Source organism: Lycium barbarum, chromosome 2 (assembly GCF_019175385.1).
Source record: "Lycium barbarum isolate Lr01 chromosome 2, ASM1917538v2, whole genome shotgun sequence".
Classification (NCBI taxonomy): domain Eukaryota; kingdom Viridiplantae; phylum Streptophyta; class Magnoliopsida; order Solanales; family Solanaceae; genus Lycium; species Lycium barbarum.
In genome coordinates, this window is record NC_083338.1 from 41,575,427 (window position 1) to 41,594,514 (window position 19,088).

At 37.1% G+C, this 19,088-nt stretch overlaps 1 protein-coding gene across 1 annotated transcript in view; it reads right to left on the minus strand.

The window, feature by feature from the left end:
- Window positions 1–4,482: 4,482 nt before the first annotated feature.
- The window catches only part of LOC132628516 (G-type lectin S-receptor-like serine/threonine-protein kinase LECRK2), a 35,890-nt gene continuing 21,284 nt past the window's right edge, over window positions 4,483–19,088 (minus strand). Inside the window, exon 2 of the mRNA XM_060344297.1 lies at window positions 4,483–5,732. Within this exon, the coding sequence (XP_060200280.1) occupies window positions 4,483–5,732 (1,250 nt within the window). The remainder of the gene's footprint in view (window positions 5,733–19,088) is intronic.

Sequence of the window (19,088 nt, forward strand, 5' to 3'; positions counted from 1 at the left end):
AAGCCGAGGGTTTTTCGGAAACAGCCGTCCTACCTTGGTAGGAGTAAGGTCTGCGTACACTCTACTCTCCCCAGACCCCACGTTGTGGGATTTCACTGGGTTGTTGTTGTTGGTGGTGAGTTTGATAATACTTTAGTAATTTTATGCAGTATGCCACCAATATTCATATTGCCAATTGTTTGAATACGAGTTAATTTACACAAATTATTGCTTAAAGATCATTACTTTGAATGAAAGATTTTATTTGTGTTTAGTTTATTGTCTATTGAACGTAGTCTTGTGAACATTAATTCACTGATGTTGTTCATTTTCACCTCTTTTTGTTTTCTTCCTATTTTTTCTTTTTCTATGATTTATGGTATGAGAGCAACAACTTAATTTTCAAATAGACAACAAAAGTGTATTTTTCCGTTCATATTTGTGCGACATTATACCTAACGATTTTTGTAAAGATGAGTATATAGTTTATTCACGGTTAATTTCTAATAGTGGTGACAATTTTGATTTTAGGCATTTTGGCTTTTCTCTACGGATTCCTTTCAACTATTCTTTATTACTCTAAACTATTCAATAAATCAAATAATCATATAAAGAATGTTATTAGAATTATAACAAAGAGTAGCTAAACTTTATTTTGATATATATATATATATTGTTTGAGAGTTCGAACGTCTTTCACTGCATATTTTCTCATATGGAAAGTCGTATTTCAATTTCAACAAAATATTAATACCGACAACAATAGTTTCGGTCATGATAGAGCAACCAAAGTATCAAAATGAAACATACTTTAAGAACATCGATTACAAAAAATAAAAATAAAAAGACTAGGTGAGATATTGTCATATCGCATTTTGTACCTCATAACATGATAGAAATTAATGTAATTAAGGAAAATTACCTACTGAACTTAATAGTATTATTTACCTTCGCAAGTTTAAACATGTACTAATCATTTTGAGCTCAATATTGTTTTATTGTTTGCAATTATCAGTTTAACTTTCATTCTTCCTTCAAATTCTGGGCAACTCTTCACGCACATGTATGTTATAATAATATTCATGTAATTTTGAAAGAGCTTGTAATGCTTAATCGGATTACATGTGCAATGCACGTGCCGAAAAATTAGTTTAAAGAAATCCCTCTAAGGTATACTCTGAAGTAGTCAAACAGGTGAAAACAAGAATTTTAAAATAAATCGATTAATGAGTAACCTTCATACGACAAAAAGATTAATGTTGTCACTCAGCCTCAAATGATTGGGTAGTGTCTTTTTCTCCGTACTATGTTCCTAATGAACCAATCATTCACCTCCACTTCTGTACCATAACGCTGTACGTTGCCTCTATTGTAGAATGTTTTTCCCTCACCTATGTATAAACTGACAAAAAAGAAATGTTGTACTGTCATTATTTTGTACATGTTGAAGCAACAAAATTACCCCAAAATTAAAACCCTTTTGCGTATAAATATTACCCAACTCCAGAGGGAGTTTCTACATATTTAAATACTCCATACAAATTCAAAAAGAGTAAACACTCTGCCACTACGTGTCTATTGACGAAAACAGGGGATATTTTTTGTAAAAATTGATAAAAATGGCGTCTTTGAGAATTTTTATTATGTCAGCATTGATTTTCATGTTGGCATTTGCACGCTTTGTTCTTAGCTTTCGTCCATGTAAGTTCCCTCTCTATCTTTTTGTCTCATAAACACACACAGTGGAATTCTTTTCTCATTCTCTCTATGTTATTTTTAGTTCATCAAGAAGTAAAAGAGGTTTTTCCAAATGTTGAGATTCAGGTATTTAATTTATTAAAGGGTTTGTTTGAAAAGAAAAGATTACAATTTTATTCATAATGATTCATTTCTGGTCTTGTTCTTTTATTTTACATTTATTTTTTGACAGCAAGCAAGAAAGGAGGGCAATGCAGAGACAATGGGTATTAATACCTTAGAGAATCAGGTATTTATTTACTACCCTCAAAAGGGTTTTGTTTGAAAAGAAAAGATTACAATTTTTTTCAAAATGATTAATTATTTTTTATTTTATTTACAGCAAGAGAGGAAGGAGGATAATGCAGGAAAATTAATGGGAATGGAGGAAGATTTTGCAAGACAAATTCCAACAGGGCCTGACCCTCTTCATCACAACCACCATCCATCAAAGCCATGATATTATTAACAACTCAGTGCTCACTCTCAGTTTCTGTCAAAGATTTTTAGAATTAGTGCAAGTTTATGTTTATCTTAATATGCTCCTTCACAAATGTTGTCAAGTTATTTTACTTAGCTAGCTTAAAGCTTTTGCTCGTTTGAATAGTAGTTTTTAATTTTCTTTCCTTATTGTGGAGTTCGGAGAAAAGTTCACTTTTTTGGTTTTATTTTGTGGTTGATCTGAGATTGTGTAAGAGTGTTCAAAGAAGAGCTCCTCATGATAAGAAAAGTTGACAAAAATGCATTTTGGCACAGCCTTCATTATGTTCCTTTTTTCATTAAATTTTGTAGAGTGATTTGGATGCAAACCTTCTATTCCCAACTAGAAGAGACATAAGACGAAATGCAAGTCATCAAATGGTCCCTTTTTGTCGAATAGAGACTTCCTTTTCGAAAAATCACATGTTTTATTTTAGGAAAAAAAAGAACTTACGTCAAATAAAAAATATTTACCTATTCGGTGGTTATATCTACTCAATAAATATGTCACATATGTCTTCGTGTAACAGTTTATTTAACCACAGTTAATTAATACTCGTTGTTATCTCAACTTTGTCACTAATCATAGTAAACTAATATAGTTTGATATAAAAATTGGGTTTTGATCAGTGTCTCCTATTCAAAAGGCTGCTGATGGAAGACTGATCCAAAATATGAATAGCTGACAGAAGGTGTGCTTTGACTGCTCAGTGCATTTCCTTTTTTGCAGTTCTCTAATTATGAAAAATCTTTTGTCGATTGGCCATCACTTGAAAATGTGAATTTGGAATCAAATCAACATTGCCGTTTTTGTTTTTACAAATAGAAATTGTTTAAAATGCATCCAAAAAGTGTGGATAGCTGACAGAAGATATGCTTTGGGCTGCCAGCCTGAGGCAGATGTATCCTTCTTGACCCTGCTATTCCACCCAAAGTATAAAGCAAAAGAAGCGGGGAGGGGAAACATAGACAGAAAAAATTCAGCAACTTCTTTTTCTTTTTACGAATCCGTCCTAGCATGAACTTGGTCTTAACTCAACTCAACTTGATTCGAAACTAGTTTGAGTGAAAAGTATTCCGAAATTAAGTTGGATCAAAGTTTGAATTCAACTAAGCTTACACCCACAAATCGAGTCAAATAAATATTATATACATATGAGATGTTCAATATTATATGTGTGCGCACGCTCACGTGTGACAGTCAGAGAGAGAAAGGGTTCGAATGAGAGCTTTCTCAATGCTCAAATTACATATGTTCCCAAATGAAGTGCTTACTTCTTTTATGTTTATCTCAAAAATATATCTTTTTCTACAAAAGTTAAGCTCCACCAAATACCTTTACAAAACCTTACATAATCACATTGGCACATCTGTGATATTGATAAAGGTACGAACAACATAACAAAAAATTTAGGGAAAAAGGTCAAAAATACCCCCTCTACTTTGGAAAAAGGGCTAAAAATATACTCTGAACTTATTTTGGGTCAAAAATACCCCTCCTGTCCTTAAAGTTTTCAAATATGCCCCTGTCTTGACGGAAATTATCCCCCCAAATAACCCAAAATTATTTTTTAAACCCGCTCCATCATTTAAACCAGACTCAACTAAATAATAACCATAAGATCCCCTTATTGCCCCAATTCCCTCAAACTTCATACCTACGTATTGGGGGAATAAGGGGATCTTATGGGTTATTATTTAGTTGAGTCGGGTTTAAATGATGGAGTGGGTTCAAAAAATGATTTTGGGTTATTTGGGGGGATAATTTCCGTTAAGACAGGGGTATATTTGAAAACTTTAAGGACAGGAGCGGTATTTTTGACCCAAAATAAGTTCGAAGAATATTTTAGTGCTTTTTCCAAAGTAGAGGGTTATTTTTGACCCTTTTCCCTTCTTGAAATCTATGATTTCCATTTCCTGTCCAGTTTAATCATAGAAAAAGAAATGTAAAAGATCCATTGATCTTTAAGCCATAACTACTGCAAAGTTATGCTATAAAAGACTTCTTCTACATTTCCAAATGTGTATGTGGTCAAACAATGAATTCTTTAATTTCTATGCTTTGTGCTTCTCATAAAGCTACTTTTCAAAGAGCTGCTTAACACTTCTGTTATTGACAATGAACTAGGAAGATTTGCAATATTTCATTATTTCAGCTTCAACTTGAAATGTTATTGGCACATCAATGTTTGTTTTACAATTTGGTCCATTAAGTATTTCAGATCCAAACTATTGAATTGTGTAAAATTGCAAGTTGGACACACATTCATCTAATTTAAGAAGCTCTTATGTTGAAACTTTCCTTATTTTAAGGAAAGCTTTTACATTCAAAGTGGCATCTACTCTCCCATTTGACAATGGCAGTTTCTTCTTCCAGCAACTATTGCTTCTATAAATAGCAACTGCCCAAAAACAATCTTCTAAACACGCCTTCCTGCATTCTTCTTCAGCTGAAGGATAAATCCTCTCGAAATCTGATAATGGCCAATCAACGTCCGTCACCACATCAAAATCATACAAATCTTCAGGATTGCCCTTTCCAAATTCATCACAACTTGGAATAAATTTTGGTTTACAGTTCCCGTAATTATTGTTGGGATCGGTCAACGAATACCCTTTTGGACACACACAATATGGTCTTTGATTTTCGCCTAGATGGCACACATTGTTGTACCCACAAACTCCACTTCCAGTTTCTCCAAGAATTGCTAGACATATGTTATCAGGCAAAGACCAAAGAGTACTCCACCTTTCGTTCCCCGTAGAGGTAGTACTCTTGGGATGATAGTAATGAGTTAAAACACCATCAAAATCAAGACTTAGCCTGTGATAATTTTCTGAAATTGAAGGGACATTGGGAGGTGTCAACAAAAGTTTTTGATTATTTCTTTTTAATATGTAAACTGAACCTAACTCATCAAATATCAATCGATAAACAGAATTGGCTTCGTCTCCAGGATCAGAAGTATGACTGTTGTAATACTCAGCATCATAATCGAAATTTGTTGGCCTGGATTGAGTAACAAGCACCAAATTCCCATTACTCAACATACGAAGATAAAATCTACCTGGAACAGACAAAGACTCCGATTTTCGAGAAACCAGCTTGTCGTCAATCTCTAGTATTTGAGTAGGCAGAAGGGTATCAGTTGGATATCGAAAACTTTCCCATAAAACTGAAGAATCACTTCCAACAAGAACAAAGTTTCCTGTATTATTCATGACAACATAAGCAACATTACAAGCTATAATCGGACTAGTGCTCCAAATCATTTTCCCCTGAGGATCGCCGAGAATTAGTCCATTTTGTGGATTTAATTCCACGATAGAGCCTCGCGGAACTGGATAACCATCATTTGCATACCAAATTATGGTGGTGTCTTTTATCTTGGCATAGTATATGCAAAGCAAGAACTGGTTTTGAGGTTGAATTTGCTTGAATCCGAATGCGAAATCTCTAGAGTGAGAAAGCCAACGGGTGGTTTCTTGATTTGCTGTGAGAGAGCTGCCCAATGGTATAGTAAACTTAGTATGTGCTAAAATATGCAGGGGAAAGATGAGAAGAACAAAAAGCATAGGATATGTTGTGGAGCAAGCCATTGCACATCAAATTTGCTTTTGAATAGAGAAATCAAAACTGTGGTATGTAAAGTAATTGAGTTTAACTTTTATACACAGAGTCTTACAGGATTTATACACTGTCACATAAAAGACAATTACTGATAACTTTTTCATAATAAATGAAATTAATAATGATAAAAAAAGACAGATTATCTGTTATGACATGCGAAAATAAGCCGATCGTGGTAAATGTTTTATAGTTAAATTTAAAAACTATTATAGTATGCAAACATCCCATTCACTTCACCAATTATTGGTACTACATGAGTGTTTTGTAATTTTTTGACTTTTGACCTTTTGATAATTGAAATGAATACAGAGGTTCAACATGTAGGGCATTGGCCTACATCTAACTGCTAACTTCAAAGTCTTAAAGATATTGAACATTCAAAAGAAAAAAGAAGAAGAGGGAGACAGTACATGAAGATGACATCCATAGATTATAAATTCAGGCATCTAATTGAAATGCTTGACCATATAAGAATGGTAATAATAGGAATAATCTAATGTCTAGAAGAAAGAACATTAAATATATGTATTCAAGAGTGTGACATAGTGATTAACAAGAGGGTGTAAATATTGGAGATCAGAGTTCAAATTCTAGCATAAATAGAAGAATAGTAGGTTATTTCTTTTCATCCACTTTAGTTTTGATAGATGAATTTACCCGATAACTATGGTGTGGAAGGTATGTATCATGTATTTGATATAATGGTCAAAGTAGGCTCAAGTTGAAAACAGCACCATTATATATTAAAGAAATATGTTTATGGTTTTTCTATCTTTATTTTTAGAGAAGATTGACGGGAAAACAAAAGAAGTTAAAATTGGCATTAAATTACAAGATAGATAATACAACAAAGACAAGCTTTCATTAAGGATGACAATGATATATGGACAAGGGAAAAAGGTCAAAAATACCCCTCTACTTTGAAAAAACAGCTAAAAATATCCTCAATTACAAATTTGGATAAAAAAATACCTGTCCACGTCATTAAAGTTTTCATATATACCCCTGTCTTAACGAAAATCTCCAACATAACCTAATTTTATTTTTAAACCCGCTTCATTTAAACCTGACCCAACAAAATAAAAAACCCATATAGGTTACCCGCTCCTGTGCCAAGTGGCTTCAAATGTAGAACTCGAGAATAAGTAGGTATCATATCGGTTTTTTACGTATTTGGGTCGGATTTAAATGTAGCTGGTTTAAAAATAAAATCAGATTATTTTGGGGGATTTAGAGATTTCCGTTAAGATAGGGATATATTTGAAAACTTTAACGACAAAAAGAGTATTTTTAACCCAAGTTTATAACGGAAAATATTGTTAGCCTTTTTTACCTAAGTAGACGAGCATTTTAGTCATATCAAATAATAAGGACCACAAGTTACGTACAACTAAATAAGAGTTGAAATTTCCTCAAGGGTCTCACAAGTTGTTGACTTATAGCCGACATAATTAAATTGGTTGACTTACGTTTGGTATATCTTCATTTTGGAAAAATAAGTCATTTTTTGAGATATTTTCGGTGTTTAGTTAGTGAGTGAAAATTCAAAATAAGAGATTGAGAATAATTTTAGCAGTTTGAAAGTGTTTCAATAAGAATTTTGAGTACACGAGATTTATAGTAATATCAAAGTGTTGATTTGAGTAGTGATAAAATTAAAAATTAATACAGTTATGAAGAGAAATGACTTTAGCTCAAAAGTAAATTAAATTTATTTTTCTCCTTTTGATAAAAAGTATTTTAGACTAGCAAATATTAGAAAATGAAAAATGATATTAATAAGGCGGCAGATGTGATGTACAATGCAAGTCCGAGAACTAATACTGTCTTCCGTTTTTACGTGTTATAATTTTATTTTTAGTTTGTATAAAAAAGAATGTCACATTTCTATAATTCGAAATAATTTAACATTAATTTTTTTTTACCCTTAGTGAAAAGATTTATAGCCACACAAATTTTTAAGGTTGTTTTAGACCACAAATTTTAAAAGTCTTTCATTTCTTTGTTAAACTTTGTGCCTAGTCAAGCGGTGCTATATAAATTGGGATAAATCATACATGGAGTAATATAACATGCCTCTTTACAATTTAGGATCCGTCAAAAGATGCTAAGGCACAAAAAAGAAAAGAAAAAAGAGAAAGAAATACCGACATTTGTATGCATTATCATCGTACTTTTCAACTTTCTCTTGAAGAGAAGCCGCTGTAGTATCGAACTTTGGTGGCTTAAATTGACGAATTTTATAAAAGTTTTGGACTGCCTTATAATTGCAACTGGCTAAACAATCGGCTGAGGGGCCAACTGAGACATCTGAGGAGCTGCAACATTCAACTGAACTTGTGTTACATCCCGTAGTTTCGATCAATATATGCACGACTATATTGAGGTTAACGAATGCACTACACAAGTTATTGATCGTGGTAAATGTTTTATAGTTAAATTTAAAAACTATTATATTATGAAAAAATCCCATTCACTTCACCAATTATTGGTACTTCATGAGTGTTTTGTAATTTTTTGACTTTTGACCTTTTGATAATTGAAATGAATACAGAAGTCCAACCTGTAAGGCATTGGCCTACATGTAACTGTTAACTTCAAAGTCTTAAAAATATCGGACATTCAAAAGGAAAAAAAGAAGAAGAGGGAGACAGTACATGAAGATGAAATCCATAGATTATAAATTCAGGCATCTAATTCAAATCCTTGACCATATAAGAATGGTAGTAATAGGAATAATCTAATGTCTAGAAGAGAGAACATTAAAATATATGTATTCAAGAGTGTGACATAGTGATTAACAAGAGGGTGTAAATATTAGAGATCAGAGTGCAAATTCTAGCATAAATAGAAGAATAGTAGGTTATTTCTTTTCATCTATTTTATTTTTGGTAGATGAATTTACCCGATAGCTATGCTGTGGAAGGTATGTATCTGGTATTTGATATAATAGTCAAAGTAGGCTCAACTTGAAGACAGCACCATTATATATTAAAGAAATATGTTTATGGTTTTTCTATCTTTATTATTTAGAGAAGATTGACGGGAAAACAAAAGAAGTAAAAATTGGCATTTAATTACAAGATAGATAATACAACAAATATAAGCTTTCATTAAGGATGACAATTATATATGGCAAAAGGGAAAAGGGTAAAAAATACTCTTCTTATTCTCTATTACAAATTTTGATAAAAAAATACCCGTCACGTCATTAAAGTTTCATATATACCCATGTCTTAACGGAAATCTCCAACATAATCCGATTTCATTTTTAAACCCGCTCCATTTAAACCTGACCCAACTAAATAAATAATTCATATGGGTTGCTTGCTCGTGTGCCCAGTGACTCTAAATGTAGGACTCGGGAACAAGTTGGTCGCATATGAATTTTTTATGTAGTTGGGTCGGGTTTTAAAAATGAAATCGAATTATTTTGGAGAATTTAGAAATTTCTGTTAAAATAGGGATAAATTTGAAAACTTTAATGACAGGAGATATATTTTTAACCCAAATTTATAACCGAGAATATTGTTAGCTCTTTTCTCAAAGTAGAGGGGCGTTTTAGTCATATAAAAATTAAGGACCACAAGTTACGTACAACTAAAATAAGAGTTGAAATTTCCTCAACATCTCACAAATTGTGGTCTTATAGCCGACATAATTGACTTGGTTGACTTACGTTTGGTATGACGCAGAACATTTTCATTTTGGAAAAATAAGTTAATTTTTTGAGATATTTTCCGTGTTTGGTTAGTGAGTGTAAATTCAAAATAAGAGATTGAGAATTATTTTAGCAGTTTGATAGTGTTTCAATAAGAATTTTGAGTACCCGAGATTTAGTAATATCAAAGTGTTGATTTGAGTATTGATAAAATTAAAAATTAAGACAGTTATGAAGAGAAATGACTTTAGCTCAAAAGTAAATTAAATTTTTTTTTTCCTTTTGATAAAAAGTATTTTAGACTACCAAAATATTAGACAATGAAAAATGACATTAATAAGGCGGCAGATGTGATGGACAATGCAAGTCCGAGAACTAATACGTTTTCCCATTTTACGTGGCATAATTTTCTTTTTAATTTGGGCCAAAAAGAATGTCACATATCTATAATTAGAAATAATTTAACTTTAAAATTTTCTTTTTACCCTTAGTGAAAATATTTATAGCCACACAAATTTCTAAGATTGTTTTAGACCACAAATTTCAAAAGTCTTTCATTTCTTTGTTAAACTTTGTGTCTAGTCAAGCGGTGCCATATAAATTGGGATACATCATACATGGAGCAATATAACACGCCTCTTTACAATTTAGGATCCGTCAAAAGATGCTAAGGCACAGAAAAGAAAAGAAAAAAGAGAAAGAAATACCGACATTTGTATGCATTATTATGGTACTTCTCAACTCTCTCTTGAAGGGAAGCCAATGTAGCATCAAACTTTTGTGGCTTAAAATTCATGAAATTTGTAAAAGTTCTGGACTACCCTATAATTGCAACTGGCTGAACAACCAGCTGAGGGGCCAACTGAGACATATGAGGAGCTGCAACATTCAACTAAACTTGTGTTACATCCCGTATTTTCGTTCTATATATGCAAGACAACGTTGAGGTTGACGAATGCACTTAAACGTGAGAAATAAGATATTGGACAAACAAGAACGAGCTGCCTGCTTACCCGACGTGCCTGCATCACCTACTTACTTCCCGTCCTCCTTGCTTGAGCTACTTAACACGTGTCGTGATTATTAAACGAAGACGAGACACGTATTTAAATTAAATAAGGGCAGCATGTGGAACTCCTAATTAAACAAGTAGGTGTGTCACCTACATGCTAAAAGGAAAGGACCAAATTAATCCTCCACAAAGGGGGTTTGTTGGGGCGGCCAAGAGGGCTCTTTTAAGGGTTGATTTATCTTCATTAATTCATTCATTTTCAGACCAAGAACATGAGATAAAGCCATTGCACATATTCTCCCTAAAATCCCACACAAACCTTAGGTGATTTCGAGTGATACGAAGTGATTCTAGTGTCGCAAAACCCAAACTGCTTGGTAGTTTCCCTTTCCTTTTCTTGTAGCTGTATTAGGGGCTAATAACAGGTGAAGGAAGCTTAGGTTTTCACTGCATCTGATCACTCCAAGGTAATTTTATGCTTCTCTTCCCTTATCTAAGCTTCTATGAGTTGTAGCTCGATCGTAAAGCCTAGAATTTGCGAGTTCCAAAAGAGTAGCATGTTTGTTGTTGCGCCACTGCTGGCTGGTTGTGAACTTGTTTTTAAATTTAATTCATGGCTGGATTACATGAGCAGAGGCTTAATTATGTACCGTTGGTTGTGTTGCTCGGTGTGAAAGAAAAGACAAGTCGGGAACATGTTTTAGTAATCTGAAAAATGATCAGTTTTAAGTTGCTGTAACTTGTTGGACTGTTATGGGGTTGTTTTAAGGAAGTGTTATGGCTGAAATTAGTAGAGATAAATGAATATGTTGTGGTTAATGTTATTAACAAATTTTGGAAGGAAAAGGGGTTTAAAGCTGTAGTTTGTTTAATCGTAAACCGAACTTGTCTCTCGTTGTACTATTGCTTGAGTTGCTGGTTGTTGATGGTATAGCGTGACTTTGTTGTTGTTCTTGTTGTTATGGTTTTTGTTGATGGCATTTTGTATTGGGAGGAAGTGGAAGTTATAGGGGAGGTGGTGTCTAATTTTATGTAGACGAGCTAGTAGCTCGAAAGATATATTCAAATACTCCCGTAGCTTAACCATAGTTCTAATATCTTAATGTAGGTTGAAGTGCTACGGGCAGGATATATTGAGTCGTGGTTAAGTAACAAAGGTATATTAAGGCTAATCCTTCCTTCTTTTGGCATGATCCAAGTAACGAAACGTAACCATAAGGTTATTCCATAAACGGTCTTACTCTTAGTAGTTAAGGATGTCCATGTTATTCATTCATATGAAATGTATTTCAAAGCATGTCAAATTATGTTCCTGAGTCCCTATTGAGGCATATGATAAAGATGTTAATGTTCATAACGTAATCGGAGGGTGAAAGACTATTGATCTGTCACGACCCGACTCGGGGCCGCGACGAGCACCGGGTGCTAACCCACCCGAGCACCCTCTTAGCTTACTCTTATACTTACATCTAGGTGAGCCGCATAATTATACATGCATTTCCATTCATTCGTCAACTAGTCCCATATGGACAACCTCACATTTATATCATTATAGGCATTTATGCCACATCAATATTCATGGGCCAACGTGGCCGACAAAATGATATACAAAACATAGGCCGACAAGGCCAAACACATCTACCCACACACACACATGTCTACGAGCCTCTAAGAGTATAACATATCACATTAGCGGGACAGGACCCCGCTATTCCCATAATTATATACACAAAAGAATGAGTACCCAAAAGATATGGCTCCGAAGGAAATGGAGCTCTCTATGTAATCTCCGAATAGGCAGCTAAGGATCAAGTCTGTCTCCCTGTGCACCTGCGGGCATGACGCAGCGTCCACAAACAAAAGGACGTCAGTACGAAGAATGTACTGAGTATGTAAAGCATGATCAACATCAATATAGAAGCATAATAGATATCATATGAAGATAGCATAGGAGGGGAGACAGTAATATCATCATCATCATGTCGCTTACTTGCATACATCGTCGTTCGTATCCCATAATGATACTCGTACCATACTTGTGCTCATATTCGTATACATGTCCTTATTCGTATTCTTATACATAGTCTTATCACATTCATATTCATATTATATACATAGCCATACACTTATATACATACATAGCGTACCCGACCATAAGGTTCGGTGTTTCATACATACTTGGTCAACCAAGGCTCAATGTTATTTCTACCTGGCCCTACCAAGGCTTCAGGGTTATCCGTACCATCTGCAGATGTGTGCGCGCGTTACGTAATCGTATACATACTTTATACATAGTCATATACATATAGTCTTACCCAGCATCATAAGCTCGGGGTTCATTATAGCCCTTCATAGGCACATATAAGTATAATAGCCCGTAGGCACCTTTTGCATCATTTTTGATATCATTATCATTACTATTCTCATCGTTATCGTTACATCTACATTATGGACTTACTCGTCATACGAGGAACATAGTATAATCATAGTATATATCAAGGGTCGTGAGCTTAAGAGCTCGGAATGTCAACCATGTGAAGACAACATACTCATATGGAGGAATTAGGAATTTGGCCAAGAACCATGACTTATGAAAGAAGGGTTAGCCTTACATACCTTTCCGTCGAACTATTCTACACTTGCACGCTCCCTTCCAATGCTAGCGTCTATACCTTCATTAATATCATAACAATGGCCATTAGTCATTCACATTATCCACATTATCTAGATTCCTCAATTTGCCTCTAATTCACCCACATTCATGATTATAACACCCATCTTCGTCCATTCGTCTAAAGTGTTTAGTTCATGATCTTAATACCATTTATAACACATTCATATCACAACACAACAACATTCATAACTCAATTCAAACTATTTCTCAAAATGTCACTATTCATCATTCATGACCTAGTTGACCACATTTTCTACAATCCATGTATTTTAATTCTCCAATACCTTAAACATCTTGTAAAAATCATGAATCTTACCTTAGAAGTTGTAGGAACAAGCTTTGGTTGATAATACTCTTCTTTGAGCAAAACCCTAGTTTTTCTCCATTTGGATTTCTTGACTTGGATGATCCTTGATGATTCCCTTATCCTTGATTCACTTGTCTTAATGTTATTGATGGCTTATAATCCTTCAAAACTCATATAATAAATGTAGAGCGAAGTTCTAGAGAGAAGTGGTGTAATGTTGTAATGAAATAAAATAAGTCTTGATCCTCATATTTAATGAATTGGAAAATCTGTGCTGGGTGAACAGTGGTCATCCATGGAGGTTTACGGACCGTATTCCACTATACGGCTCGTCCTCCATGGGCGTATTTAGCCATTTCAAGAACCAGAAGCTGGGCTGCCTTCATGGTGGTTTACGACCATGGTTTACGGGCCGTAAATCACTTTACGGTCCGTCCACCAGGTCGTATTTAACCATTTCCTCGGCTGGCGGAAAGTTGAAGTTTGGCATGCCAGTTTACGACCTGGCAGTTTACGGACCGTATACCAGTTTACGGTCCGTATTTACACTTTACGACCACTGGCAGAAGGCTTAAGCTTTTGCATGGCAGTTTACGACTGCCAGTTTACGGACCGTATTGCACTTTACGGTCCGTATTTTGCAATATACGACCACTGGGCAGTTTTTGCCCACTTTCAATTTTTCTCATTTCTCGACTTTTCATTCTAATCATCCACATCCCTTTTCATGCATTTCCCATGAAACATTATACACTCGCACTCCTCGCACACATCATTAGCTCATTTACTTGCGTACCAACGGGAAATTTTCCGAGGTGTAACATTCTACCCCCCTTAGGAACATTCGTCCTCGAATGTTAAAGGCTTGGGGAATTCTATAAAAATTTCGCCAGAGTTTCCTCTGTAATGTGGCACTACCACCCTATCACAACAACCCACAATAACAATGCCTCACAGGGCAATAATACAACAACACTAGAAATTTGGCCACACACGACCTGAATGTATAAAAGGGAAAACATGCATACCTTATGATTTTGATGTCTCATCTTGGACTTCTTCCAAGGGCTGCAATAAATGTGGGTATTTGGATCGCATATTCTCTTCTTCTTCCCATGTCATTTCCTCTCGATTGTCATTTCTCCACAAAACTTTAATTGAGGCCACTTCTTTGTTTCTAAGCCTCCGTACATGCCTATCTAATATGGCAATGGGAATTTCATCATAAGTTAACTTTTCTGTCACTTGAATATTATTCACTGGGACGATCCTCGTAGGATCTCCAACACACTTCCGAAGTATCGAGACATGAAATACTGGATGGACTGACTCCAAATCTGGAGGTAGATCTAGCTCATAGGACACTTTGCCTATTTTGCGCACAATTTCGTATGGCCCAATATACCGGGGACTGAGCTTCCCCTTTTTGCCAAATCTCATCACGCCCTTCATCGGCGACACTTTCAAGAATACCCAATCTTTCACTTTGAACTCTAAGTCTCTTCGACGATTATCCGCATAGGACTTCTGACGACTTTGAGCCGCTAGCAACCGATATTGTATGAGCTTAACTTTCTCTATTGCTTGCTGGACCAAGTCTTGCCCTATCAACTTAGCTTCTCCGGTTTCAAACCACCCAACTGGGGATCTACACTTTCGCCCATATAGAGCTTCATACGGTGCCATTTGAATGCTAGAATGATAACTGTTATTGTAAGCAAACTCAATGAGTGGCAAATGGTCATCCCAATTTCCTCCAAAATCTATCATACATGCCCGTAACATATCTTCAAGAGTCTGAATAGTAAGTTCAGCTTGCCCATCGGTCTGTGGGTGAAACGCCGTGCTTAGGCGCACTTGGGTCCCTAAACCTTCTTGGAAAGACCCCCCAAAATTTGGCTGTAAACTGAGTCCCTCTATCGGAGATAATAGATACCGGAACGCCATGGAGTCTCACTATCTCTTTAAGATAAAGCTTGGCATAATCTTCTGCCATATAGGTCGTTCTAACCGGTAAGAAATGCGCTGACTTTGTGAGCTTATCCACGATCACCCATATAGAATCATATTTATGTCGAGAACGGGGTAACCCTGCAATGAAATCCATATTAATCACTTCCCACTTCCAAGTTGGGATTTCTATAGCTTGCAATAAGCCACCCGACTTTTGGTGTTCTATTTTCACTTGTTGGCAATTAGGACACTGAGCTACGAATTCCGCTACGTCTTTCTTCATCCCATTCCACCAATATATAGTCTTAAGATCATGATACATTTTCGTCGCTCGGGGGTGAATGGAGTAACGGGAATAATGAGCTTCTCTCAAAATCTGATGGCGTAGACCTGCCACATGGGGAACACATAACCTGCCTCGACATCGGAGAACTCCGTCTTCCGAAATGTCAAATGATGACTCCTCCTTCTGAGGGAGTGTATCTCTGTACTGCATTAGCATGGGATCCTCAAATTGTCGCTCTTTTACTTCCGCTACTAACGATGAAACTGCTGAATTCTGAATAGTAGCTCCGCTGCTACCTGAGTTCACCACTCGGACTCCTAGGCTAGCTAACTGCTTAAGATCACGGGCCATCTCTTTATTTTCTAGTCGTACATCACTTAGACTTCCCATCGACCTACGGCTAAGAGCATCAGCCACAACATTTGCCTTTCCGGGGTGGTACAGGATTTCAACATCATAGTCTTTTAGCAACTCTAGCCATCGTCGTTGCCGCAAATTCAACTCTTTCTGCTTGAAGATGTACTGGAGACTCTTATGATCTGTATAAATATCCACGTGGACACCATATAAGTAATGTCTCCATATCTTTAAAGCATGGACCACCGCGGCCAATTCTAAGTCATGGGTAGGATAATTCTGCTCATGTTTTCGTAATTGTCTAGAAGCATACGCAATCACCTTACCATTTTGCATCAATACACAGCCTAGCCCGACGCCTGAAGCATCACAATAAATAACATATCCTCCCAATCCCTCTGGAAGTGTCAAGACTGGGGCTGAAGTCAGTCGGTCTTTCAACTCTTGGAAACTACGCTTGCAAGCATCTGTCCATTGAAACTTAGCTGACTTCTGAGTCAACTTGGTGAGCGGTGCAGAAATAGAAGAGAAACCCTCAACAAATCTTCTGTAATAACTGGCTAAGCCCAAAAAGCTACGAACCTCCATAGGGGTCGTAGGCCTTGGCCAAGTCTTCACTGCCTCAATCTTTTGGCTATCCACTCGAATACCGTCAGCTGCAACAATGTGGCCCAGAAATGCCACTGAGTTCAACCAAAACTCGCATTTGGAAAACTTCGCGAATTACTCTCGAGCTCGAAGAACTCCAAGGACAATTCGCAAATGATCCACATGCTCTGCCTTGGATCTAGAATACACTAGGATGTCATCGATGAATACAATCATGAATCGATCCAGAAAAGGCCTGAATACATTGTTCATTAAGTCCATAAACACTGCCGGTGCATTAGTTAGCCCAAACGACATTACTTGGAACTCGAAATGGCCATATCTTGTTCTGAAAGCTGTCTTAGGGATATATTTCTCCCTAACTCTTACTTGGTGATACCCGGACCTCAAATCAGTCTTTGAAAACCATTTGGCACCTTGCAATTGATCAAATAAATCATCAATCCTCGGGAGGGGATACTTGTTCTTAATTGTCACTTTATTCAATTGCCGATAATCAATGCACATTCTTAAGGAGCCATCCTTCTTCCGGACGAACAATACGGGTGCTCCCTACGGAGATGAACTAGGCCTAATGAAGCCTTTTTCAAGCAAGTATTTTAATTGCTCCTTCAACTCTTTCAACTCTGCGGGTGCCATCCTATAGGGAGGAATAGATATGGGATTAGTGTCTGGCAGCACATCAATCGCAAAATCGATCTCTCACTCGGGAGGAAGGCCTGGAAGCTCTTCCAGGAACACATCAGGAAATTCGTTCACTACCGGAACTGACTGAAGAGTCGGCGACTCAGCCTCCACATCTTGAACTCGTACTAGGTGATAAATGCACCCTTTCGTGATCATTTTCCTTGCCTTTAGATAGGAAATAAACCTACCTTTTGGTGATGCCGCATTCCCTTTCCATTCTAAGATTGGTTCTCCCGGAAACTGGAAACGAACCATCTTCATTCGACAATCAACATTGGCATAACAAGAAGCCAACCAATCCATGCCCATAATAACGTCAAAATCTACAATTTCTAGCTCATGCAAATCAATCATGGTACGGCGATCACAAATCACAATCACACAATTCCTATATACTCGGCTAGCTATTACCGATTCACCCACGGGTGTAGACACCTCGAAAGGTTTGATAGACTCCGGCTTAATTATAAATCGACCCGCAATATATGGAGTAACATATGATAATGTGGATCCCGGATCAATCAAAGCATATACATCGTGAGAGAACACCGATAATATACCTGTGACCACATCAGGAGAAGACTCAAGATCTTGGCGTCCAGCCAAAGCATAAATACGGTGCTGAGGACCGCTAGTACTGGGAGCTCTGCCTCTACCTCTACCATGGCCGACTGGCGCATGTGAACCTGGCCTCGTAGGTCGTACAGATGCTGATGATCCGGCTGCCGACCCTGCTGGCTGGGTCCTACCTCTACCCTGTACTGAGGGGCAATCACGCATGATATGGCCTGGTTGACCACATGAATAGCAACCATCCGAGCCCAATCGGCATCGACCCCAATGCAACTTCCCACACTGGGAACATCGTGGTACAGGTGGCCTTGACTGGCCTGAATCACCTCTAAACTGAGACCCCGAATAACCCTGACTCGGATCGGAACGATAAGATCTGTCAAATCTCTGCCCCGTGAACTGTGGAGGTGTACTGGTCATAGAATAGCCTGAATTGCTGGGAAACTGCTGTCTGTATCCGCCCCTGGACTCGCTCCTCGAACCCGAAGGTCTGGCCCTCTTGTTATGGCCCCTATCCTGCTCACGTTCATTTCTCCGCTGCTGTAGGTGTTCCTCTAATTCCTAAGCATGTGCCTGAATGCGTGCAATATCCATGCCATCCTGAAGGGACGCAGTTAAACATTTATCCATCAAGTGTGGCCCTAGGCCTTTCACAAACCGGTGCACCCGATCGCCCATATCCGCTACCATGGACGAAGCATACTTAGCCAAGGAATTGAAGCGGAGACTATACTCTGTAGCACTCATGCTACCTTGCCTCAAATTCAAGAATTTATCGGCCCTAGCTCGCCAAACTTCCGGAGGCATATAATGATGGAGAAAAGCATCAACAAACTCTTGCCATACCGGTGGAGGTGCATTGGCTCCCCGTGAAGCCATCCAAACCGTGTACCACTGGATTGAGACATCCCTCAATCTATATGACGCTAGCTCCACCGATTTGGTGTCTGAAGCATGTATCAACCGGAGCGTCCTTAACATACCATCAATAAAGTCCTGGGGATCCTCCTCCAGTTTCGACCCAAAGAATTTCGGGGGTTTCAAAGCAATGAAGTCACGGGCCCTTGCACTAACAGTCCTGTCACCTTGCCCTGCACTTGGCCTCTGAGTCTGGGCCGCAACCAACTGAGTCAACAAATTAA